Here is a 27548-nt window from a genome sequence, read left to right on the forward strand (position 1 = left end):
TCCTTCCATCACAGAGAAAGAGCGGCTCTGTCTTGCATGCTCCCAGAACTCCCCACACTACCCTGGCATTAGCATGAGAATAATGCTGGCAACACAATCACGTTTTAGTTACTGTTCAGTAGTGCTTGCACTCAGGCAAGGATTTGCCTGTTTCCCATGCCCTGCCAGCCAGCAGGTGCACAAGAAACCAGGAGGAAGCTCTGTCAGGCGTCCCAAACTGGCCAAAGGGACATTACTTACCACAGAACATAGGGACAGAGTGCAGGAGCTGGCCAGGAGGCATTGATAGCTGCTGGGGGACAAGTTGGGCAGCACCATTGGACAGCATGCACTGAGCAACTGGATTGGGTATATCTTGCTTCTGTTGGGTTTTACTCCTCTCAGTTATCAAACTGTTCTTATCTCAACACAGAGTTTTCTTCAAAAATCTAGAGGGAGATGTGGAGAGTGAGGAAGTCTGCATGATATTTACCTGCCAGCTGGTGTTAAAACATGAGAATTTACCACAAAAAGTCTTTTTGGTTCCAGGCCAAGAGACTAACAGCCAAACTATGTATCAATGTATGGGGAAAAAGTTGATAAATATGGTTTTAAGGAAATATTTCTCTTTAAAGTTCAGCATTGTGTTGCACACTCACTTATACTTCAGTAGAGGCACATCAATTAAGTAAGCCTTAGAACAAACTTCAAGATCAAAATGGAGGAGATATTGTTCATTGGAACCTATGTCCCAATAAACAGAATTCCATTCAGAAATTCCACTTTTCCTCAATAAACATAAAAAAACCCACCCAATCAACAAAAGAACCCCAAACAAATGAACAACCCATGCACCCAGCAAAACCCAAACCCAAAAAACCACCTCTGCTTCTACACAGTAGTTCTGCCAAAAATCTGAGACTCTACCTTGCATCACAGCCTGTGATAAAAGCAATCTAGGTTCTGTTTAGTCGCAGAGGACACAAGGACATGCACACCATGACATGTTGCAGTTCTGCCTTCAAAACCACCAAAATTGCAAAGTTAGTTTCCTAATGTTTAAGCACAAGAGGGTGGGTATTTGACACACACGAATACAAAATTACTATTACAGGTAGTGGGCAACAGCAAGTAGATTGGAGAAGAAAAAGCCTTATGAAACTACAGGACTTTCACTTCACTTTATTCACTTCCCCTCATTTTACATTTAACAAAAACCCAAATAGTAGGAAATGTAAGCAAAACAAAATCATATGATATGAGAATATTAACATGAAACTTCCACAGGTATATCTAATGCACCTTCTGACTTTTGTCCAATTATTTAGCTGTGAAGAGGTAGCAACATTCCAATAGTTAACTTCAAACTACATATGCACTAAATTCCCCCTCTTTGGTTTAGCTAGCCTCAGACCACCCTTTTTTTTTCCTTCCATCACGTGAAGATATATTTTGAACAGAGGTGATCTTCTAGACTTCTGTGTACCAGTTATGAGGAAGCATACTGACTTCCCTTGATAATTTAGTAATATTGTGCTGCAGCAAATATGGGACATGAGGCAGTGCTTTCCTACCTCAAAACTTTTCCAAAACTAGAACATGCAGCACTGTTTGGGTTGGAAAAAAAAAATCAACACCCAAAATATATATAGGCTTCAGTGAAAAGGAAAAGGTACCTTTCTACTCTCTCCTACAGACTACTGTAATTCCTTCTGAGTGGAATCGACTCCCTGCATACCAACAGGTACTTTGTGTCAGAAGACTGCTAGGAATTGAAATTTTCCCAGAGGGAGGGGACCAGAGAGCAGCTGTGGCCAGTGTTAAAAGATACTGAGCAACAGGACAGTGACATGCTTTACATAGAACATACAAATCTTGGCCCTTCACAGTAAAACAAGATTTGGGTAGGAGAAGATTTATGTAAATCCAAAGAAAACTACCAACTGCAAAATCATACTCATGCACTTCACAGATATTAAACACATTGTTGCCCTGTTATGCTCCTCAAAGAGACTTCTGTGGCTCTGTAAATCCCAGAAGCTGCAAGTCCTGAATAACAACCACATAGAATATACAGATTAGAAACAGCCTTTTTTCACTCCTGAACTGTTGTTATTGAGTGTTCAAGTAAGACTACCTGGTCTCATCACTCTACTTCTGCATGGAATAGCAGAAGCCATTTCCTAAATCTACACTAATCCTTAAAAATTCAAGCAGGGTTTTTAAAAATAGACTGGGGGCAGTAGTGTTTCATACACACTCGCACCTAAGAAAATAACTACAACAGTAATTTGCCAGAACTACACTGCCCCAGCGAATGGTGAGCCCACACAAGCATAATACTCCATATTACTGTGTAACAGGCTCAGACTACCAACCTTCTTGCCCTCATCCTTCAAGCAGCACAGAGACAGTTCTACTACAAAAGAAGGCAGATTTAACTCAAAGTGATTACTGCACTGCTAGTGACAATGACTTTAACTGAGCAAAACATCTTACTGGTGTTTTGGTTTGGTATGAAAGTAAATCAGTACTGCAATTATTCTGTGTTTTATCACAATGAGCAGAGATGAACTGCAGTTATGATGTGTCTCAAATGTTACTTGTGGCTTGCCCTTGGTTAGAAGTCCAAATTGTGTGTCTCTCATATGTGTGTTTCCTCTACAGACAAAAGAACTGTAATTTCTTCCTCAAAAAGTAGAAGGTTTGAGAGGGACCAGTCATTCCTACAGAACTGCTGAAAGCATTTTATTTTTAAGAACACCAAGAACTATGCAAACTCTTATTTACGACTCGAAGATCTCTAGTTAGCTATAGTCTGTAAAATGCTTGTAAAGTGGGTTGAGAGTCTCAGGATTTAGATTTGCATTCATTCTTCCTGACTAGGTAAATACTGGCCACTAATTCTCACAGAGTAAATGTTCAGTTCAAGGAGAAAGCTTCCCACAATCAGAAAGGGTGAATTCATTACTTGCCTCCCAGGAATCCTAGATTCCACTGGAATCTATGGAGCCAAAAAACAAGGATATATGCTTATATCCTGTATATACCTTCCTATCTTATACACTCAAGATATGAACATACAAAATACATATATACACGGACAGAGATACACACAAACAAAAAATCACTCAGATGCTGACTTTTCTTATATTCCATATCCCTCTGTAAAATAACCTCTGATCCTAGACAGCTTCTTCCAATAAAGGTTATTAGTGAGCAGAATTAAGGTTTCCCTATCTTCCCTGCCACCCTATCCGAGGCATTCCTGAATGACAGTGGATGAATCCATAGCAACTTGGCTGATGTCTTCTTTTGACAAATGCACAGCTTTCCAGCAAAACAGCTCTCCCTACTCTTAAACTAGAGCTGGAAAACAAACAGCATATCCACAGGATATTTGCTGTGTGTCACAAGAGAAGCAAATTTTGAATTTGATACAAAATGGTGCACAGGCACATACCTGCTCACCCTACCAATTGAGGCTCCTGAGTGAGACACATGCTCTTCTCCAGTCACAGAATGCAGAAGTCAGGAAATTAGTCCAATGCACCACTTCCCTAGGGTATAACTTCCTGGGGTTTCTAAGCAAGCTTTATAGACTGAACAACTGTATTTTAGGGAGATAGAGGGAAAAGAATTTAGGAGGCAGGAATTTCAACTACATTGGCCCCAAAATCTACCTTTCCCAGCATCCCACCTCTAACACTGAAAAGCCAAATGAATTCCAAGGCAGCCATAAAGCACAGTATTTTCCAAGCAGCAGCTGCCTGTCTGAGGAACACATGGAGATAGAGCAAACACCTTGGAAGTGGGTTAGGTGTTTGTCCAAGGCCATCCAGTTGCTCGTTAACCTACACAGACCCACTGTAACTGGGTATTATGGATGCCACACACTTGCAGCTTCACCACCTATTGCATGAAGAGCACTACCTTCTGCTCAGTCTGAACTACAACTTGATCATGGCATTTGAGGCACATCAGTGAATGCAGGACAACCCTGCCTTTCCTCTCCAGCCACAAATATTTTCTGTACCATTTGGAATCCTGAAGGTGACTGTGATGATTCTCCTCTGCTGACCCTTGTCCAGCCTGTAAATCACACTCTGGATTCCTGTAGAGAAACTACTGCACAGATTTGGTGACCTTTGCTCCCCTCTCTATGCATTTCACAGCACTTCAAAACTCCACTGGTAACCCCCTCCACAGTACAACAATCAAGCCAGTGTAATTCTAAGCTGCTTTGTAACTTTTGCCTTGTCATTCACCCTTGCAATACCGCTGTCTGACCACACGGCTGCATAATATCTCTACAAGCCACTTCAACTCCAGGTGTGAACGTGTTCACTTCTCTCCCTCGCCTTTATCACCAGCTCTTTCAAGAGAAAACTCCAAGATAACTCAGAAGAAAGACTTTCTTTTCCAGAAGCCACATTGACTCTTCCCCAGACACCACATTCCACCCCATGTCCAACAGCAGTTCTAGTTCTGTAAAACACCTGCTACTACTTCTCCTGGCATGGAGGCCACATTTTATGAACAGTTCCTGTATGCCCACTAGGCTGAAAAACACCACAAGGAAAGTGGATTGCGTGCTGTCACCTAACACTCATCTGATGCCAGAAATCTGAAGCAAAAAGATGGCACATCATGTTTGGCAGAAGCAACATTTCATTCACTAAACTTTCTTAAAACTCCTAGATGAGGTCCTGTCACCATCTCTCAACACCTACCCCTCTTTGCTAGCCAGTGCTGAAAATTCTCTGGCCAGCCCTTTCAGTGTCTTTTAGCAGATCTGGCAATACCTGCCTATAGAAAGGAAGCATAATACTCCATTACATTTGCCCTTTTCTTACCTTTGAGTTTTATTTTTTCCACTCGTGCATGTGTTTTCACTCCCTGTAGGACTGAAGCAGAACGCAAGAAAATGCCACAGCATTCAGGAGCAACACCCAATAACAGGAGGCAGAAGTGACAAGATTTGATTACTTACTTGAATACTGTCCGAATATTCTGAGATATCTTTTTGAAAAATGCACACATTGAAAAAAATAAACAGACAAACTATACCTCATCTTTTTAAAAGTATATGCAAGGACTGAACATAGGGAGAAGAGAGAAATTATCAAGGATACAGGTTTGTCTCAAAAGAGGTAAAAATAACTGGTTTATTATTTCCTGGAAGACTTGGAGTAAAGATTATTTCAAAATAAACTAATGATGTATGACACTGATGCACCCATTTTACCTTCCATTTTTAATCAATTTTTGTTCCTCTAAGTTCTTCAAAGATTAATCTGGTTATATTTTTCCCAGGCAACACATTTTGAGGAACAAACCATTCCCTTACAGTGAACCTGCTACCTGAAGAGTACCTATCATCATCACAAGATGTGACTGTTCAGCCTTCTAAAGGTAATAGTCCTGAAAAGCTGATCTATAAACTTCAGTCACTAGACTCTATGAGAGAAGCAATTGAATACTCTCAACTAAATGCTTCTGTGAATAGGGAGAAAATGGATATTGCTGACTAGCAACTGCAATCAAAGTGGTATCTGCAACACAAGCAAAATACGCAGCAAACCAGTTTGCAAAATACTACACAGCAGGAATCATACACACTGCTATCTAAATGGATTTGTTCACATTCTTCACAAAAGAATACCATTCCCCTGGTGAAGCTGAACTGTCAGGAGCACTGCCGTGAAAGTCTCACCTTCTCATATCTTCCCAATACCATTAAGTTTTTGAGGCAGAAAGCCAAGATGACACAAAATTTGTAAAGCATTTAGAAATAAATGTCAACCATTTATGCTTACAAATATATTTGGGAATATATCTCTTAGTCCATCTTCCTCTTTTTCCTAATTTTTAAAACATTACTGTACAGGAAAGAAAGTGAAGGGACAATCCACGTATGGTAACAATTTATAGAGAGGATAAGAGTTTTATTCAGAACTGCTGTTACTTGCACTTTTTAGTATTTCAAAATTATACAACAAATGCTAAAATGTCCATTCAAGGTCATTTTCTCAATATCATACAATATAAAATGTTTTGCCACACCAGCATTGTCTGTAAGCTGCAACACGTGAGCACCACTTCCTACTGCAGTGTGCATCTTGGTAAACTACAGTCTCACAGAAAACCATGGCTAGGAAAAGCCCTACCTTCTCTTCCTGATGTGCTCTGTTCGCATTTTCCATCTGAAAGCTGTGCAAGGACTGGATTTTGTCAATCTGCTGTCGCTGCTTCTCTAGCTCCCCTTGGAATTCATTCTTTTTTTGTTCCACAGCACCCCTCTCCGCTGCTGCCCTGCGGACTTTGCCTTCCAGATCCATGACGCGACCCTGAGGAAGAGCAGATTAGCCAAAGCAATCAAAAAATGCTTCCCCCTTGCCGGAATCTTGTCCAATATATTCAAGGAATAGCAAATTTTACAGCGCTAACAATGCAGATATCACAAAAGTCCTGTGTCAGCCAGGGATACTAGTCATACACACACACACACACACTTCCATAGTTTTACATAAATTAACAGGAGTGCATATTTTGTAAAGACTCTAAAATTTCTGTTAAAGATGAGAAAAATTAAAAGCTCAGTACTTGAGCATAAAAAAAAACCCCAAAACATAAACATAAGAAAGATTAGAAACTACAGTCTTTCTGAAGTCAAGGTCAAACAATTTTTTAAATTTAGCCCATACAATTGTGACAGCTTTACACTTCTCAGCATTGACCCCAAACTAACTCAGTGTGGAAACTCAGCTCTCAAACCAATCTGATTCCCTGGAAGAGCTAGAAAAGAGTAGAGGGAGGACAACACTGCCCAATTTTTACATGAACAATTCACATATAGCTATTATACAAAGACATATATGAGAAAAATCCATTCATTCATAAACAGAAAATCATCATTCCTCTTGACTGCTTAAAGAACATCTACAGTCAGAATAAAATTCAACACCATCACATCTTGTAAGAGACATAAGCTAAGGAATCAAGCCTCATGTTTTCACATTCTTTCCTCCTCCCTCCGCCCCTCTTGTTTGTAGGTACCAATTTAGTTTTGCAGGACGTTGTTTCTAAACATTTTGGGTTGAAACTGTTCTTCACAGCAACTAGGAATACAAAAACATGCAGGGGGCTGGGGATATCAACAGAATGAAAAAAGATCTGGTGATTCCAGGTGGACTAAAAATTAAATATAATAAAAACTGCACATGTTCCAAGACTCCAAGAAAATGTTCCAAATCTCCTTACACCACGTATGCAGTATGTCATGTCCCATCTACCCTGCCTCTCTGCCACAGAAATAAAGAAAAGAGAGAGGAGTCAGAGGAAAAAAAAAAAGGAAAATTACTTGCAGTTTAGCTGGAATAGCAAGGAAAAACACTCCTTCCATTTCAGTCATAACACCTGCAAAATCCTGCCAACAAACAAATGGATCTAGAGAGAGCTTCAGAAGCTCCATCCATGTTCAGCTATGCTTTTATTCCATTCAGACTGTGTGATCATGCCAAATTGAAGTAATTTTCAGGCTAACTTTAGCAGAAATGTGTAAGATGGTACAGTGTACCTGTAGTAGTATCTGAGGACCTTGTGTCTCTAGGTTATGAAGACCAAGATGAATCTGTGGCATATTTTTCTCTCTATCAGCTGCTTCATGGCTGTGCAGCAAGACTTCAGTAGTACTGACACAGTTACTACCCACTGGTAGCCACCATCCTGAGGCCACTGACTGAGGGGAAAGCAAGGGATGACCAGGGTCTCAGAAGTCATAAGACACACCCTTAACCACATGGCCAGACACAAGTGCCCTGGTTTGAATACTGCCAGTTCTGAGGTGAAAGAAACAGGAGTTCAACTCCTTCTGTTGACAGTACTCAGCTTTCCACTCAGTACTAACATTTGGCTCAGTTACAAAGACCATGCAAATTCACTGGATAAACTGGGAAGGAGCTTTCATGAGCCACGTTTAATCAACATGTTGCTAGTTTTTAGGTCAGCTTGTTAAAAACAGTAACAAAAGAAAAGGAAAAAAAAAGAAAAAAAAGAGGGGGAAAAAAGTAACTGTCCTGCAGAGACTGTCACAAATCAGAAATTTGACTCACATATCCTATATCAAATGGTCCAGAACAAATGGTCCAGAAAGGATTAAAACCTAAGCTCAACAGCCACAAAAAATACAGTTATCATCAGAAAAATATAGTTATCATCAGGCAAGGTAATTATTACATGTGACTTGTATGTTCTTCTTCAGAAAGATCACCAAGAAACACAAATTCAGACTTCGTTTCTGAACAAGCCAGATTTCCTTGTACAGTATGCATACAATGCTATTGGTCATGTACAAAGACAAATCTAGGAATATCAGTGTGCTAGTTTTGACTGGGATAGAGTTAATTTTCTTCACAGTGACTGGTATAGGGCTCTGTTTTGGATTTGTGATGAACACAGGGTTGATAACATAAAGATGTTTTTGTTATTGCTGAGCAGGGCTTGCAAAAGCCAAGGTCTTTTCTGCTTTGTGTACTGCCATGATGGCAAGGATGTTGAGGGTGCTTGGGAGGGGACAAAAGAGGATGGCATTTATCACATCTTTAATGTGAAACAGCACAAGACAGCTGAACGTTTTGTGAGAGCAGAAGTAACAAGTATCACACACGCAGGTGTGTTCAAGTTTTGGGTTCCTCTCAGGTACAAATAGGCATTCGTCCCATTTCCCCACTACTGATAAGCAATGACTATAAAATTTGTGGAAGTTCATACAACAAGCTGAAGTTCCTGGCTTGGCACATGAAGGAGAATCATCCTTCTCGTGAACTATGTTTACTACTTGCAGAAGTACAAAGTGACATGCGGATCAAAAGGAACATTACCTGCAGATCCATGCTGCGAGAACTTGCAACCCAGTAATTGAAACCCAAAACAATTATGCACGCCACAAGCGCAGCCACGAGGAGTGGTGGAGACTTCATCCCACGACAGCTGTTTCCTAGTCCTACCATTTGAAGAAATGAACAAATCTGAAGAATCACAGCCAGTAGGGAAACCTGCAAATTAAAAAGGGCACATTGTACTGCATCCCAAACTACAGCTATTTTATACATACAATAATGTATAATACAGCCTATCAGCTGACTGCAAACAGTAATGCAACAGCTGTCAGCTGATAGGCTTACACCCAGCAAGGAAGGTAAATGTACTAGTGTTGACCTGTCTAGATATTTGCATCTGAAAGACAAAGAAAGGTCATCTTAGCATATACACTATTAGCTTGTACACAAAGCCTCGCACGCTCTTGAGGGAGATGTCTTGAATGCTCCTAACAATATAATGCAAATCTGCAATAAACAGAACCAGCCATTTTTTTATCATACATCTACCCAAAAATCCATGCAGAGAACACTGGGGTCGACAACAGATTGCTTTTTACCTAATTTACTCAGAAAATTAATTTAGTCTTGCTGTTTGAAGAGTAATTCTCTTTGAAGAGTAATTTGCTTTCTAAAATTGGACTATTTCAACTTATTCCATCTGGCACTACTATTCTAACTTCTTATTCCTGAGCCTGTAAATAAATACATAAATAAGACTGAACCAAATTATTTAAAGGAGAACCTAAAAATAACAATTATTACAAATATGAGCAGACACTCCACTGATTTCAATGTTACATGGCATTAAGTGTTTTCCATTTTGATGCCCAGCTGCTTCCTCTGCTCCTACAGAAAATAAATCATGAATTAGCAGTACCAGGGATACTACTGGTTGTTATTGAGATTTGTGTTATTTCTGTGAAACAGACCATCTTAAAAGATAGGCAGGGGCAAAGGGTAGCTGCAATTCTCTTTGAAATAAGCCACATTGATTTTATGGTGTGGTGATATCTGGTCTTAATAAGCCTAATGGCACCTAGCTTCATTAATCCTTAAACTCCAAGGAATCTTGGCTGCAGTTTGTAGAAGATTGCTTCCTTGTAAACTGAGATTAACTTCTTTTCTTTCTGCACTCCAGCAGTGAAAAGACAGAAAAAATAAGCACAGAAGACCAGGCAGTCAGCAAATATATATGCATCATAAGACACTAGTTAAATCCAAAATGCATACATTTACTAGTAATATATTGTACAAGCTCTCAAGGTACATATTTTTAAGTGAAGCAACCTCTTCCCTACTATTGCAACACACAAGTGGCAATGTTTTAGAAATTAATAAATGGTAGCAACTCTCAAAGGATTTACATGTGAACATACACTGTAAGCACAGGGGAAGAATGTGATGCCAGCATTTCACAAGTCCCAGAAATGCAAATTCTATCGTACATCCAGCACTTAAGTCCTTCAACAGCTCACCTATACCTCAGTGTCCACATGCATTCTCTGCAAAATTCCCTCTCTGCAGTCAAGATAGATTATAACTTCTCGTTTCTCAGCAGACAGTGCATAATACTGTCAGATTCACAAAGGTTTCCAATCTGTGTGTTCATTTGAAAAGTTTCCTAATTTGAATTTGAGGATGGAACATACAGAGCATATAAGAGTAAAATGCAGCTTCATGAAAATGTTGCCTCTTCATAAACACCCACGCACACCACAAAACAGTCCAAAGAAGTCTAACACTTGAGACTTGAGTTTCTTGCCTAAAGGAAAACTCAGCTAAGGCACAAAGGGACACATGCAGCACAGCTCCAGAGGACAGCCACAGGGCCACATACAGATAAGCAGGGTCAACACTAAGAAGCAAAGGCAAGGAAAGGAACCATGTTGTTTGGATTTTTTTTTCTTGTAATGCAAAAAATTAACATGCAGTAGATTAAAACACACACAGAGACATGCACAAATTTCCAGTAGAAAGCTATGAATTGCAGAAACACACACATCTTGCACAGACTATTATCCTACCGTGTCATCCTAAAAGAAGCACCTGAGAAGTACAGAGCCACCATGTCATACACATGACCCCTGAAAACCAAGAACCCCCAATCTCCAGAGCAGCAAAAACGAGAGCACAAAGGGCACGATGGAGTTAGCACTGCCATCTCAGCAAAGAACAAGAGAATCTATTTACTTTTGCATACCAGAATACAATACTGTATTTCAAAAAAGGTCTGTCAGAACCCATTATGAAGTCATCTGTATCTTGTTGTCTGCTGTAATAGTAGGTACACCTGACACATGGAAAAACTTCAAAGAGCACTGCCAAGATGCAGTGATTCATTCTAAGGGAGACTTGAATAAAATAACTGGTATTTTCCTCATAGCTGTCAGAAACAGAGAAAACAGTTCACATTATCAGCAGTAACAGCTTGCACTGTAGTTATCTACTAGATAAATATATGGGACTAGCTGTTTAGTTCAAAAATTTTCAGATGTAAAGCAACCATATTATTCAAGGAAAGAATGATGAGTTCTCCATGCAGCTTAAAGCACAGGCACAAAGCCATGCTAAAAAATGCCAATACACCTAAACAGTAGACAAATCCGGCAGCATCTGTTTTTCTGCTTTTTCCACCCGTTAAAAACAAACAGGCAAATAAGTGCTGGTTTCACTAAAGCATGTTTGACTTCAGTACATTGCTCTTTCTAGAAAACAGCAGTGTTGTTTACCCATAAATAATTTATATTAATTAGGAATATATTTTTATAGTGAACAGAAGGAAAAGCAAAACGAAGAAGAAAGGCATGAAAGACACAGAAGGCTCTTCTGTTCACACACTGCAGACCCAAAACTTTTTCTCAGCTGCAATATCAATATTCCCTCTCTTGTTAGTTTAAAAAATAAAAATTGTTTAACTTTCTGACATGGGTACACATACTCACATATTCTGGAAGAGAGATAAGCAAATCAGCTCAATAAGCACATCTACATGAAAACCTGTTTGCACGGGCTGTTTTCCAGGAAACATCTGGTCTGGCACAGTTATTTGAGTTGGATTTCAAATAAGTTTCTGATCTTATGGGTAAGAAAGCAATTTTACTGAAGACGAAATCCAACAATGTCCGTGGCAGATGTAAAAACAAGCATATTCGTAAAATTCCTGACTTCTGAACAGAAGATTCCATCCTTCTGCTTTTCCAATCTAGTGGTACTTCATTGAGGAGATGTTTTAGACCGAGATATTCAAGCAAATTAACACACAGCATACTTTTCCTTCCCACAGTAAGCAATTCTTTCTTTTTGCGGTACTCAGCTGAAGTAGGATATCTGGTATCCAGCAATCTTTTACTATAGATAAGCAGCAACGTTGCCAACCAAGCCTCAAGACGAATACACTAGTTCTAAAGACAAAACAAAATGGTGCATTTCAGACTCCCAGAAGGAAAGCCAAGTCTCTCTACTCACCAGGGTTCAGCTCTGGGTACTTCCTTAAGACCCATCAAGCAGAAACAACCAGAAAAGGTGAAAAATTCAATAGAAACACAGCAGACAGTGTAGGAAAAATGTTCCCTTACCCCCCACCAGCACACCTGCCTACCAACCACCTCCTCCACCATCCAGCCACTGCGTGGTACAAAGCCAGTATAAGCCAGAGCAGCATCTAAGGACAGACCACAGCCAAAGCAGCCACCGAAAATTGAAGGCACAGCTTCTTGGAGGTCTGAGTACTTGCAACTCTGAGTAAGGACAAAGCCTTACTGAAGCCCCTGCAAAAACCAGAGACAAGAGACAAAAAAAAGAGAAAAAAAGAAAAAGTCCCAACAAGGACCTAAGGGCTAATGCACAGCATAGAGGTCACACAATCCCATCCCAACCAGACTGGACCAGAATGGGGAAACTTCTTCCATACCAAGGGAGCCCCTCAGACAGTGCTGCTTTCCCCACCTATTGCAAACTCTTTTCCAACCTCCCAGTGAGCTTCTGAAGCAATCACTGTGGTTTTTTTCCACTATTATCATGAAATTCCTATGTCTGACTGCCTGAATTAAAGCACAGTGTATTAACCAAACAAGTTAATCAAAACATCTTCCATTGACAAGTTAGTTAGGTATACCCAGATACAACTAAATCAGACTAAAAGGTATTAGAACTTGAATTTTATTTTAAAAATAAATAAATGAAACTGGAAAAATAAGTAATTCTTAAAAGAGTGAATCAGAGAGCAAACATTTGTGTGCCCGGTCTTCCAAAAATAAAGGTGACCATTTTTTTGAGTGGGCAGAAATGGAGTGCAGAAAAAAGTGAGTCAAAACCTTTCAGTTTTCATCTTATAAATGGTTAATACACAGTAGTGATTATCTTTGAAAGATAAATCCAGCTTGTTCTTACTCACAGCAGGATCTTACTTACAAGTACCACTATTCACAGCCCCATGGTGAGAACCAGCTATAGCCAGCAGCAACCTTTATGCTTTCAAAGTTGCACAGACACCCTGTACACAGGGCTCAAGGAACTGTACACAGTCACAAAACAGAGCATGCAGATTTCTTATCATCCTCCGCAGCAACACTGTCTGAGACGTTCTTCCTTTCAAATTTGCAAGTTAAAAAAAAAAATCAAACAAATATTTTTCCATTGGAGATTTAAAGTTTGGGCACTGAACTCAAGCCGGCTGACCACAAACTTCCTATATGCCTTTCACAGGGATTTACAAACTGCAGGAAAAAAAGAAAAGAAAAAAACACTGAGTCATTCAGCGACGGCCGCTACTCAAACTTCTATACCTTGGATGAATGTCACAGAGTCACTGTTCACCAAAATCATCAAGCTACACTCTTTACAAGAAGGGAACGGCATTTTCACCACAACACATTCAGCAACTCCACTCTCATCCTGCTCAGGAATAACCATTTATTTGATAGTCAATTCAGGTGTCAGGTCTTCCTTTTCTAAAGCATTCTAAAATAGAAGTAACAGATTAGAAAACTATGAAAACCCTAAAAATACACTATCTGTCCAAGGATAGGGTCATTGTTACCACTTGTTCACTAATCATATTTCAGCTCAAGAAGTCTCTCCTCATTCAAATGACTGCTTTACAAGAAGCTAACAGCCAAATACCCTCAATGCCCTTAATCTGATTAAAGAGAATTCCCAAACAGGTATGCAGCAAAACAGAAGCTAGAGGTTTAAAGTAGGTATCTATCCCAATGACAGAAGTTGGCTAACTAAAAACAACTTGATAAAATGTTCTAGAATACCTGGACATGTTGGCCAGGTGAAGTTTTTGATACCAGTATTACCACTGAAAATAATGTGTATGAAAACAAAATTAAACAAGCAAACTTATATACCTGAACTATCTCAAGAGTTAGTCAGACCACTCACTTATTTTTATGTATATATTTTGTTGCTGGTATATTTCCCATACAACATGAACTAGCTTTTTAACATCACAATTAACAGGACACTCACGTATCTTAAATGGAGATTATGAAACAGAGTTACAGTAAGTTTAGATTTTTGATTGAAAACTCAGTAAATTGCTACCATTTCCCCACCACTACAAAACTACACATATGGTTTAACTGCAAAACATGGAGACCTCCCACTAGAAGTGGAAAAAAAAAAAATCAACTGTATAAATAGTTCTTCAGAAGCAAAGTGCTGTCAAGATGTAAGATGAAAGGCCATTCAAAAAAAAGTCAATTCAAGAGCAAGATTTTCTAAAAACCTGATCAACTCCTATCTTCATGCTGATAAGGGAGTCCTATGAAGTAAAACAACTCAAACCTCCTGCGTGTAGGGGATAAACACACCCAATATCCGAACCAAAATTTCTGAAGAGGTAGGGGTAACACTTTTCCAAGCAGAAGCGGGAAGGCCTCTGGAGGCACGAACTTTTCCAAGTCCCTGAGCAGCGGTAAGGCCTCCGCAGCCCTGCCCGCGGGGAGGGAGAGCAGGGCTAGCTCGGAAGGAACAGGAGGATGGTCAGCAATCTCAGGTCACCAGCCCGGCTGCGACATACCAGGGGACAAAACTAGTCCGACCCTTTCCGGGCAAGGTAGCCGGGAGGAGGTATCTCACACCTGCGTTGATTTCGAATACTATTATTTCTACCTCCGCGGCGAATATTCAAAGATGTTTCCGGCTCAAGACCCTTCAGAGGGAAGGCTGGCTGAAGAAACAACGAAACACTATCAGTGTCCGGCAAGCACACCAGTTAAGCCCTGCCACGCCGGCCCGGTACCTCTGTGAGCACTGCCGGCGGCGAACGGCGAGTGCCCGCGGCACGGAGCCCGCGCAGAGCCGCCCCTCATCGCCCTCACGGCCGCCCGCGAAACACGCCCCGCGCCGGGGCCACCGCTGGTCCCCCACCGCCGCCGGCCGAGACGAGCCGAGCCCGGCGGGGCACAGCCGGCACAGCCACGGCCCGGCGCCTCGCACCCCGCCCGGCGGCCTCACCTCGCTGTGCCGCCAGCTGCGGCCCCGCCAAGCAGAACAGCGAAAGCCACTCCGCCGCCTCTCGTTATCCCCGCCGCCCGCGGCAAAGAAGAGCGGCGGCAGGAGGCCGGCAGGGCGGGGCGCAGGGCCAATCCCGCCCCTCGCAGTCCCGCTGGCGTCTCCGGCCGAGAACTGCCCTGAGCTGAATGTCTGTCCCGGCCTGTGCCACCGTGCGCCCTCCGCCCGAGCCGCTCATTCCTTCACCAGGGCTTCTGCTGAGTTATAGATTTCCTGTCTTGACCACAGGAGCTTCAGTTCTGGAAAGCGGCACGTAGGCGAAGCTGAGTGTCCGAAATCAGAGGTGGAGCGGCAGAAAACTCAGGAAGGCTGTTTCAATATCTATTTTTGACAGCCAAATGGATGATGCTAGTATTTTATTCATTTTAAAAGAAGAAAAGTTATTCAGTCTGTTTATTACATGGTTGCCATTAACTCAGCTGGAGTTTCCACCATCTAGGTAGAATCATAGAATTGTTTAGCTTGGAAGGAGCCTTAAAGACTATCTAGTTCTAGACCATGGGCCTAGAACCTCTTCCACTAGATCAGGATGCACAAAGCCATGTTCCAAACTAGCCTTGAACACTGACAGGAGTGATGCATCCACAACTTCTTTGGGCAACCTGTTCCAGTTACTCACCACTCTCACAGTAAATAATTTCTTTCATAATTTGATGATTTGTGAGGATTTCCTTTCTAAATTTCCATTCTTTCGGTTTGAAGCCATTCCCCTTGTCACATCAATGCAGTTTCTAATGAGGAGACCCTCTCCAGCTTCCCTGTAGGCCTCTTTCAGGTACTGGAAGGCTGCTATGACATCCATACAATCTTCTTTTTTGCAGCCGCAACTTTTTCAACCCAATCTGCATGTTGCTTCTGCATTTTAGCTTTTGCAAGTGGAAGTTTAAAAAGCAGAATCTAAGCAGTATAAAAAATCTAGTGAAGCAGCAATTGTAGGTGCTGGAAAAAGCAAAATTTTTTTTATATATATATATATATATATATGTCAATTTCTACCTGAAGAAAGACCACAAACTTAACAAAAGCAACCTTCTACATATCAAAACATAATGCCAAATATGAGGTTTTCTTCCCGTCTTTGAAGACTGTTTAAAAGTTGGTCAATGTATATTATATATTTTTTAAAACAACTCATACAATAGCTTTGTCTAGACCAAAACTGGAAAATTTTCTTACAAGTACACAATGGATCACATCCCACTAGTTAGGGAATTAGTTGATTTCCAAGTGCGATCTGAAATACTAATAAAAAAGGCATCATTATCTTAAAAAATAAATAGCCATGCATTTTAGCAAAGAACTAACAAAAACACAAGGGCACATCTACATATGTTACCCTGCCGAAAAATTAAGGGTCTTAGCATGGTCCCTTGGGACCAGTACTAGAAGCGATGTACTGCTGCCCCTGAAAAGTCTAGAAGTAAAGCAATTAGCAGAAGTCTTCTGGAGGTGTATCTCCTGAGTTATTTATATCTGAAAGAGAAGGGGCAACTCTCACAAGTTTGTGGAAAAAATAGATTACCTTGAACTATATTTTATTTAATAACATGCTGCCTTTTTTTTTTTTCTTTTGCCAAATGGTAAGATAAACAAATCAAATTTTTCTTACTCTTTCACTGAAAAGCATATCTAACTAGAAAATCCAATACTACTTCTTTTCCCTCATAACTACTGACATCGTTCTGGTAGAATATAATTGTTAAAACAGTTCACAGAACCACGGAATTGTGAGAGCTCTGGATATCATCCAGTTCAACCCAAACTGTGTCCAGAGAGCTGCTGCCACACATGCCCAGAGATTTCTAGTTCTTGCTTATTCCCCACACTCTCTGCATTTGTGTACAGGCATATCAGGGAGGTAATCTAGCACCTAGGGTCCCTAGGAGAGGTGTAACAGAATTCCCCATAACAATACGCACCCTTGATCTGAATAGCCTTATGATTCTCATTTGAGAGGAGGCCAAGGTAGCACTGGTTGGCATGGCCCACTCTCCAGGAAGAAGTAAAGCCATAAGCATTGCCACTTTGGACCCCACAAGCCATTCAGGGTAAAGCTTATCTCACCAAACTGACCAGTCTGCTGCCAAAGATTTTCTTTCTCTTTTTAGACAAGTAGATCCCATCTCTCCCTAACAGGCTACAGTCATTAATGTTCAATCCATTGCTAAAAAAGCCAAAGCCTTCTTGATGGCACCAGAGATGAAGCCAGACATTGATCTGCACTATGCCTCTACTTCTGCCTTCTTCAGTTGTGAGATTACCCTCTGGACACCCATGTAAAAATTAATTTCAGAAAATCATTTTCAGATAGCAGACAAACTAAAATTCAAACTATTCAAGAAAGACATTAGTCATGTGTTGGTGAGAGTAAAGTCAAGTGTTTTACTATACTATTACTTCTAAAGATCCCAAGAAACAGGAGTCTAACTTCCTATAGTGAAAATGGAGTTCAATGTTTAACATATTCTCTTTTTTCTACATAGCACTAACTTAAATTGCCAGACATCTTTGTCTACTGTTGACCTACTTTATCCATGCAATGTCATGCATTGTAGAGTTTGAGGATCCTGCCTTTGAATTATCATAAAAGAATGACAGTGGAGATTTTTTGTTTTGTTTATTTTTCAAATTTCACTAAGTCAGAGCTAAACGCCAAAACCAAAGAGGGCTGGGATGCTGAAGACAGCAGCTGAAAGATGGATGATGTCCTCTGCTGCTGTCTTCTGTTTTCAAAGGTGGACATCTGAAATCCATGTTACATTCTTCAGAGGTACTGAGCATATTACAGGATCTGAAAGATCACATCTGCCACAACTTTCTCAATAGCAGACAAAAAGTAATATACGGGATTTCTCTTCCTCTGCACAACATGTGTGCATGTCCATTTTTAGTGTGTGGTGACTTCTGGGCACATCCAAGGTCTGACCTATCATCAAAAAAACCTTATAGGCCACCCACATACTGATTGTCAAATTATGGCCTACATTTTTCAGGATGTGCACTTTAGTGATGTCATTTGGCCTTGAAAATATATATCAAAAAAATCTTGAAGTAAAATGAGTGCAGGCTGAAACACTGAATAAAAAGCTATCAAATGGAATCTTATTGCAGTCATGCTTTACTGAAGCCCAGACAATGATAAGGGGTTTTCTTTTCTTGTCACAGATTCTGTGCGCTTTCTCTGAGCAATTCTGAATGGTGCCCCTGGGCTTAACTTGTGCAAATGGCAACACTTTTCTGGCTTCTTCAGGTCTGCAGAAGTTGCCTCAGTGTCAGTTCTCTTGCTTAATTACACTGCCTCATTCAGAGAAAATGCCCAATGTGCTCTGATATGCAAACAAAGAGCTTAATGAAAAATCCGGACAAGCTGTAGGAGTTACAGTTAGGCAGGCTAGTCTTGCCAGGACAAAATCAACATCTACTGTAAGAGCAATAAAATGCCACCTTAGAAAAGAACATGTTGACTTGGAAAGCTGGATCTTTACCAGATGACCTGTCAGCTTCACTGCTTGGCTTCTTTTCCTTCTTTTTCTTCTCTGTGTCTTTGGTATTTTGGCAGCTAACTTATCCTATCCTGGGAAACAGGCTTTTCATTCATGAGATGCCTCTAAATGTTGCTTTAGGAGGTTTATTGGTTGATATTAATCTTCTATATTGGTTGATGCCATTTTCTTGGGAAAAGTATTACCTGCAAGCAATGGCTGTATTCACTCTTGGTGGTTCACCTTGGATGTCTGTGGAGTCAGAATTAAGTCAACCTTTTCTCTTTCAAAATTGTAAATAATTCCTCTTACTGGCTTACACATAATTCCATATGTGTAAGCCAGTAAGAGGAATGGAGCACATTATTTTCTCTAGTTGCTATATTGATGGACAGCCTTCTATGATATCGGTTGCATATGCAATGAGGGATGCCAGTTTTGCAAGCATTTGCTACAGCCTTGTGTATATGAGTACAGTCCCATGCATGGGTTACAGGCTAAACCTGGTTTTCCTATAGCATGGGTGGGTATTTGTAAAATTTAGGACTATTTGACTGGAATTTATAAAGTGAAGGATGTAGCCTGACCTCTGCTGTGCAATTACAGAGCAAATCAGTCTTCTCTGTTCTTCAGTGAATCAGAACAATAATGCTGTTTTTACCTAATGAGAGCACTGAAAGGCTTAACTTATTAGGGATAGCACATGGCTAGTCCAATACATAAAACAGAGTTTCAAGTTGAAAACATTCTCTCTGAGTCTTGAATGTCTACCCAGGAAACGGTGGTATTTTCTAGAAAAACTGTCAGTGATACAAAACCGCAATTCTGCAGCAAAGGGCAGTGTTAATTGACATGGTAACTGAATGCAGTTTTGGCTAACTTGCCTCTCTTAGCTTATAGGAAGATAAAACATATAAGGATCATTTTTTCCACTTCTTAGTGCCAGAGTTCACGTTACATAAGAGGATATGGTAATGTAATGATAGACTGTGTGTGACTGTATTCTAGCTCCAGTGGCGCACAGTATTCTAGCTCCTTGATACAGGGCTCTGATGTTGTTACGAACAAATGTTTGAGATCACTTAAAAATCATTGGTGAGGGTATCATCAAAGCCAGATTTAATATTAAATGACATCACTACAAAGCTCATTGGCAAGATTCACTCAACTACTTACAGGACAGTTAGGGCACAGCAAAGAACAACAAAATCATACAAAATCCAAAATCAAAAGAGACATGATGGAGAATTCTCTAAGGATATGTATATGGCCAGGAGGTGGTTGTGTGGGTGTGTGTGGGGGTGTGTGTGTGGATATGTTTAGAAAAGATATGTGTGACAAAGGACAGTGAGGGCAAGGATAAAAAGGAACACAACCAAAAACCTTAACAGCACTCAAACTTAATAGTAATTTAACTTAACTTATACCTTAAACTTAATAATTTAAGGTTGTTGGAACCACAACTTAAATTATGCCTAACTTAAATGATACTTTAAACTTAATTTATAATGTAACTTTAATAATCTAACAGAAGAGTAGGTCTTAGTGGCATTTAACCTAATTTATAACTTCAAAGTTGTACTTAGCAATTTAGCAAAAGAGCAACACTTAGCAGCGTTTAAGTAAAGTTAAGTCTTAAGTCACAAGCTTACTTACAGGCCTAACTTACAGGGTACTTAAACATCTAAGAAAGCAGCATTTCTCTCAGATGTTGCACATGCGCACATGCAAGCAACAAAGAGTCAGTGCAAGCAAGGTACCTGTGAAAAATTCCCCTTGGAGATCAGTGAAAAACTCACTTCAGATGCTTTTGCATTTCCTTACCGATGAAGGATCAGGCCTCAAGGAGTGGGGACATCAGACCAAGACTTGTTGCTGTTTGGCGATCCTCCAAGTATAGCAAACTTGAGAGTTCGCTGTTTTAGAAAGGCTTCCCCCTCAGAGGGAGGCTGCTGGTCACAGCCCACTGAGATCCAGAAGAGCTCAAATGGTTTCATTTGGACTGCTGTTTATAGGGTCTCAAGACAGTAGGCTTTAGTCATAATGTTTTATCCTGGCCACAGTTTGGATCAGCTCTTTCTTTGAATGTGTGAGAACAGGAACGTTGTGCCATTGAGGCAAAAAAAAATACTTTCCAAGGTTATTCACAAGGAAAAAAGGAGCTCCTTAGACAACAGTTCCTGGGAGCAGACCATGTTTCTGGTAAGCTCAGGAAGAGCTAAGCCCAGGTGCTGTTTCTAAGGCTGAGGCCTACTGCACATTTCTTAGACTGCAGTACAGCCTGGAATAGGGGAGAGGGGGAATGCAGCATTGCAGGTGTCTATAAAGCACAGGCTGATTTGCACCTCTTTACATGAATTCTGCATTACATTGTACACAACACCTGCTACATATGCAGGTACAGGACAAAAAGGAAAACAATTATAAAGGTTATGGGGGAATTGCTAGAACTACTTGGGAAATGTAGGTGGGAAATTGAGAAGTATCCAGCAAGGCAATCTACCTATAAATTCAGCACAGTAAGACAAAAGGGGAAGTATATTCTGTTTAATTTACAGAGGCTCAAACATAGGTTTCATACAGTGGTATTTGTTTATGTGAAGGTAATGCTGTGTTTCTGGGACTGGTGCCCGAGAGGCACAAGAGTCTGTGTGTGAAACAGATCTGTCACCTTACGGATCACAACAGGGAGGTAGTACAGAGTGACAGCCTTACCAGTGACTTAGCACCACGACAAAGAAAAGTATTTCCACTAGGGCTGCTAGCTAATTGTTCACTCTTGGGCTGAGACTGCTCCCACCATTAACTCCCTGGCTACCTGTGTCAAATCTCCTTTTGTCAGCAGTTCAAAGATGGTATGTACAGGATGCCACTGAAGTTGAACAAATGTTTCTATACTTCCAACGTAACAGCAGGAATAAGAATACATCACCTTTGAAATACATCACATCAACAGCATTTGCACCTTTTGCACCCAAAAATATGGTACCACAACAAATCCTGAAGTTTCAGATCAGACACAACCTCTGTGACAGTCTTTTCCTTCTGCAAACCTACAAGTATTACTGTACAACAGGCACATTAAAAACAAATTTTGCACTTCTGTTACCTGAAGAGACAAAAATAATTAGCAAATAAAAATATAGAGTGTGGAGATGGCCACCAGGTGGTAGCAAACACGTAGTGTAGATGTCTGTCAGATGTTCTCAATTATATTGGATTTCTTGAAAGAGAAAACACTCATGTACATGTTTAAACATTTGAGCTCAACAAGCTGATCTATAAAAATACGAATAAAGTTTTGAGCAACCACTGAAAATTTTCTACATAAAACCCACTATTTAGTTATATCCTTCATGGTTACTTTGCTACTGTTAACAGAACACATCCTTAGTGCTCTTTCTGACAAGTGAGACAAAAATGATTGCAAAATTCAGCAGAATGATTGACAGTAGTCTTCAGACAACTGGTTGTTGAATTGTCAAATTTTGTCCTCAGTCTAAAGTCAAGAAGAACTCCAGTGCTTACTAACTGCCTAACTGCTTCTGCATAGAGATTGTAGAAGTGAATAATGTACAGCGAAAAAAATCTTTTCAGGATCTTCAAACATAACTCTTTGCTAATACCATCTGTTCAGTAAAGCAGCAGTGAGACCCTAGGCTCTAGACTGTTCTAGACAAATATAAGAATTTACCCTTTCTCATAGAAAAATAAATACTGACCTCCTAATCAAAAAGGGTAGTTTGATTTACACAGCTACAGGGACTGCGTGGTACATCTGTGGTTCTAATCCCCCTAGACATGAAGACAACATAACATTTAGGAAACAAGTCTTTCCAAAGCTGAGTGTATGTATAAGGCAGGCTGCATGAGGCCTTTTGGGAGCTTCCTTTGCCCTTTGTTTCTGAGTGAAGTGCCAAAACTTACATCTGCATGGGTTATCACCACCAGATGTGAACAAAAAAAACACACAGCAAACCAAAGCATTAAAACCAAACCAACAAGCAAAAACCAAAACAAACAAGACAACCCCACTCCAGTCTATGCCATCAACACCACAAAATTACTGCTGTTTTGTTTGTAGAAACCTCTGATTCAAAAATTGAGATATTGATAGGAAAGAGGATGATAGCTTTTGGAGGGCTCGCAACATCACTGTCATCTCTACACAAAGGATGTTAATGCTACTTCATTTTCCAAGTGTCTCAGGCCTCTAAAATACTTTGTGTCAGAACCATGGGATATGGTTTTGGATCCTTTGCTTTTTAAAACATGTGAAAACAACCACTTGGGGTTCTATATATAAGGATAAATTGTTGCAAAATTACTGTCTTCAAGTTCTTTTTTGGTCCTTATGCTTTTTTGGATGCCTTTTTTGTACCTCCTCCCTTGATACTCCAGAGGCAGCCAGTAGAGCTGTTGGGCAAGTATGCATCCACCATGACAAGACCTCATCAAAGCCTCTACATTAAATAATGTTCTGTCTGGATTGCTTTATTGTTTTCTGACAGCTGGGAAGATGTAACCTTATTATAGATATCCCTTGCTCCTGCTTCTACTACCTTCCTTGTGATGACAGAAATTAACAGGTATCTGCACCTGTCTTCTTCACCAGTGGCTGCAGTTTTCCTTGAGAAGAGGTACTGTTTAGTATTATGTTCCATCATGTTTCTAGAAAATTAAATTATTTCATGGGGACTAATTACAGAGACAGTAGAAGTAGTGGAAAGTGTAATGCTGGCAGTGCTAATCCCACTATTGAATTTGTATAGGAAACAGACAGCAAAAGGCTATTTGGAACAGCAGTGATAAATTTATCACCCTTGCCACAGTGATGCAATCCTGCTACTGTATCTTGGAAAAGGAGTCTGTGCAACTTTTGAAACATAACTATGTGTACAGAATCTGTAACCTTTTGCCTGTTTATGGCATGCCAAGGATAATTCCTGAAGTAAATTCACAGTCCTCTGCACTGCCATGGACTGCCTTAGGTCCAGCAATAAACAAGCACCTTTCATGAGCTAGCAGCTCTGCAGCACAGAAAAGCACAGCTGGCCCAAAATAGACTAGAGCTGCATCAGATCCGCACGTCACCCACTGCGCTACCCTGAATAGCTCTTTGTGGATACCACTTTTAGAAGTGCAGTCAGACTTGGCTCTGAGACAACATCCATAGGCCTTTATAGACTTGAAGGGTCTAAAAATAATGTGTTTGGAATAATATACTTCAACTAAGACTGTGACAACCCACTGGAGCATAGCTCAGTACAGACTGTTTCTTTTGCTGCCTGAGGAACAGTAAGCAGGAACTAATTGCCTTGATTGTTTCTCTTCCCAAATTGTGTGAATTTGATTTTTAATACCCTGGTATCAGCTGCATGTACAAGCAATTACAGACTTAAGAACCATTTCCCAAGTTGTTGCTGCCAACAGAACTTTGCCTGTTCCAATATACTCTGGGAAAAAGGGAGAGCATGAACAGGTTCTCACTTTCCCCTCCTCTCTCCACAATGGCTGCTCAGCAGTACTCCAATCCTGCAGCCTTTCTACTGAGAATGATCTGTGTGCTATTCATTCTGCCGATATTACACTGCTATCACAGAAAGAAGGAAATTTTCACAATCTTCTGTTATAAAAAATCCATCTTGTCAGGAAAAAAAATCTCCAAAACTTAAGAGAAAACAGGGATTTCCAAGAATGATCTGTAACATTTTTCTGTGTCTGCTCTCTGAGAGGTTGCCATTTGTCATGGGAAGGAAAATCCAGACTGTCTTGAGATGTCTTGATTCAAATTTAGTCAGTCCCCTCTAAATAAACCCCATGATGCCATCTGAAGCACTTGCCAAGCAGTTGTTCTTTGTCACATCTCAGTGTATCTGCTGTGGTTTATGCCACATCTCCAACTCTTGACTTTTTCTTCATGTTTTTTTCCACAGGCTGCACCCTCCCAGTCTGTTGTCTACAGTGCCTTGGGAAACCACAGTCAAGGTCTTGCAACTGCATTACATAGAATTTACAACTGTGAATTCGACATATAGTTCTGCTCGTGCTACTTTGGCAATGCACAGGGACTTCAGAATCAAAAATACAAGAGAAGGAAAATTTGTATTTCCTTTGGGACTATGCATGATTTATTTACACGGCACAAATAAAGAGACTAAAGTTAATAGCTCTTGAATGTTATTTCCAGCTGTGTTACTTCATCTATGTGACTTTGGGATAGCAGTGTCTATATTTGAGCTTCCATGCATGTATTTGTTCCTTACAATGGCTCTAATCCTTTTAAACTGGTAGTTGTCCAGTGTGTGTATGTGCACCAAACATATGACACAAGAGAAACATCAAACCACATCATAGAAAATCCAAATTTACAAGCTTAAAAGAAATGGACAGAAATGTTGACTTGCACAGTGGGAAAATAAAAATAACAACAACAAAACCAGTAACAACAACAAAATTATATTACCTTGTAAAAATTTTTGAAACTTTCTCTTGCTCTGCCCTTTTCATGATCACAGCTTCAGTCACCAAGTGTCTGTTTTCAAGAGCTTGGGGATTGCCAGTGAACCATCCACTCAGATTTCTAAATCCATGAATGAATGTATAGGAACACTGTCAGGCACTGCCACAGCCAAACCTTACCTTAGAACCAGGCACACAAACTAACAAACAGTAGAAATGTGTTATATGTTAGGATAAATTGTTGAATACAGTAACTGATAGACATTGCAGCAAATCTGTACTAGGCAAATAATTATTCTACTGCATAAAAATCACAGAATCACAGAGTCTTTTAAGCTGCAAAAAGCCTCTGAGATCATCACACCTAACCTTTGACTGATCAGCACCTCGTCAACTAGACCGTGGCACTAAGTGCCACGTCCAGTCATTTCTTGTACATCTCCAGGGACAGTGACTCCACCAGCTCTCTGAGCAGGCAATTCCAATGCTTAGCAATCTCATTTATGAATAAATTCCTCCTGATGTTCATCCTGAACCTTGCCTAGTGCAGTTTGAGGCTATTTCCTCATGTCCTGCCACTTGCTGCTTGGAAGAAGAGGCCAATCCCCACTTGGCTACATCCTCCTTACAGGTGGCTGTACAAAGTCATAAAGTCATCCCTGAGCATTTTTTTCCAGGCTAAACAAGCACAGTTTCCTCACCTGCTCCTCATCAGACTTGTGCTCCAGACCCTTCACTGGCTCCATTGCTCTGCTCTGTGCAGAGTGAAACTCCAGCTGCATCACACCATTGCTGCACCTTACTCTTAAAACATAACGATAAAGAAAGACATCAGTGAGGATTATAAACCCCTGATGGGGATGGACCATTTCTTTCCAATGTAAGAAATGCCTCTGTTTCTTTATGTTTTATAAATAATTCACACAAGAGACTGGTCTGTTCACTCCATGGTAATTGCACAGTGAAGCTGTGCTTCAGATGAGAGAAAAAACAACCCGCTGAAACCCAGCCATTTCTAGCAACTCAAGCTATTACAGTACTGATCACAAAGCAAATAATACTGGTGCAACTGCATTGTTGGATTACAGATAGTGGCAGCCATAAAAGGACAGAAGCCACCTCCCCAACACACCTTTTTTTTATAGATTCTATTTGTTTCACGAGAATCCACCCTTGTGAGTCTGAAATATCAGACAGCTAAAGAAAACCCAACTGGAGCTAATTGGGGGAGGAGAGGGAGCAGAGAAGAGAGGTTTAAGATACCATCTTTAATCATCTTGCTGCACAGCAGAATTCAGCCTCACAATAGACAGAAAGGTTTCCTCTGCAGTGAGGAGGCAGAGTGCATTCAGCCAGCTCCAGCACTCTGTGTAGAATAAAGCACTTCAGAATTAAACACTGAGCATAGTAACCATCACTGAAAGTTGAGGTCTCATGTCTGAGGTGAGGTGAGGAGTAATAGTTCTTATTGTTCCTCAGTTAGTGTAGTAGATACTGAAAATTTGAAAAAATAGACTATGTGTCTCCTACAAAATTTTAGTTCCTCAGTTTCAGCCAAGATGTTGCTGACATAAAATAATAATAATATTATTATGTTGCTGACATAATAATAATATTAATATTATGTTGCTGACATAAAATAAAAAATAATTTGTACTAAATTCTTTACTATAAAAATACTACATGAATGAAAACATTCATACAAAACACAGGTTAGAGTGCATTCCTAATTCTCCTTTTTTTTCCTTCCAGTAGCTTCTCCAAAGGCTTTTATTTGGTTTAGCTTGTCTGTGAATTTTAAACATAATTAATAAAGACAGCTTAAGCTGATCTCCTGGAAGTTACAAAATCTCTGTTTTATACTAGGAAGCCTGTCCTACAAATTACAGACTGTGATCAAGTATAAGAGTGCTACTACTGAAACACAAGCACTGGTTTTCTTTTGTTTTATAAGCACTTGCTCAAGGATCTACAAAAGCTGTCATTTGTGTTACATATTTTAGTCCAGCAGTATGGACCAGTCCAAAGAGATGCAAGATTCATGTTTTGAGTGTGGCTTTATGTACAGAAGGAATCAGAGGTTTTTTGCTTTATGATTCACTAGATCACTTTGCAAGGGAAGTACTCTCCAGTATTACCCCAATATCAGGGAGAGACATGAGTCTGCAGGAGCTAAGGCACAGCCTTTCCTTTGGACAGCAATAAAACACCTCCTTCTTTA

At 40.3% G+C, this 27548-nt stretch overlaps 1 protein-coding gene across 7 annotated transcripts in view; it reads right to left on the reverse strand.

Moving 5' to 3' along the window:
- Positions 1-20713, reverse strand: part of GOLM1 (golgi membrane protein 1) — a 42184-nt gene extending 21471 nt beyond the window's left edge. Inside the window, exons 1-5 of one of the 7 annotated variants that reach the window (XM_026795179.2) lie at positions 15327-15638; positions 14890-15039; positions 11062-13576; positions 8862-9035; positions 6150-6329 (exon numbers count right to left, since the gene is read on the reverse strand). In XM_026795179.2, the coding sequence (XP_026650980.1) occupies positions 6150-6329; positions 8862-8990 (309 nt within the window). In that variant the 5' untranslated portion in view covers positions 8991-9035; positions 11062-13576; positions 14890-15039; positions 15327-15638. Of the gene's footprint in view, positions 1-240; positions 735-6149; positions 6330-8861; positions 9036-11061; positions 13577-14889; positions 15040-15111; positions 15306-15326; positions 15639-20689 lie in introns of those variants that run through there. The other 6 variants (XM_026795180.2, XM_074532605.1, XM_074532603.1 and 3 more) reach the window with 6 other exon arrangements.
- Between the last annotated feature and the right edge of the window lie 6835 nt (positions 20714-27548).

The sequence above is a fragment of the Zonotrichia albicollis genome, chromosome Z, assembly GCF_047830755.1.
Source record: "Zonotrichia albicollis isolate bZonAlb1 chromosome Z, bZonAlb1.hap1, whole genome shotgun sequence".
Taxonomy (NCBI): Eukaryota; Metazoa; Chordata; class Aves; order Passeriformes; family Passerellidae; genus Zonotrichia; species Zonotrichia albicollis.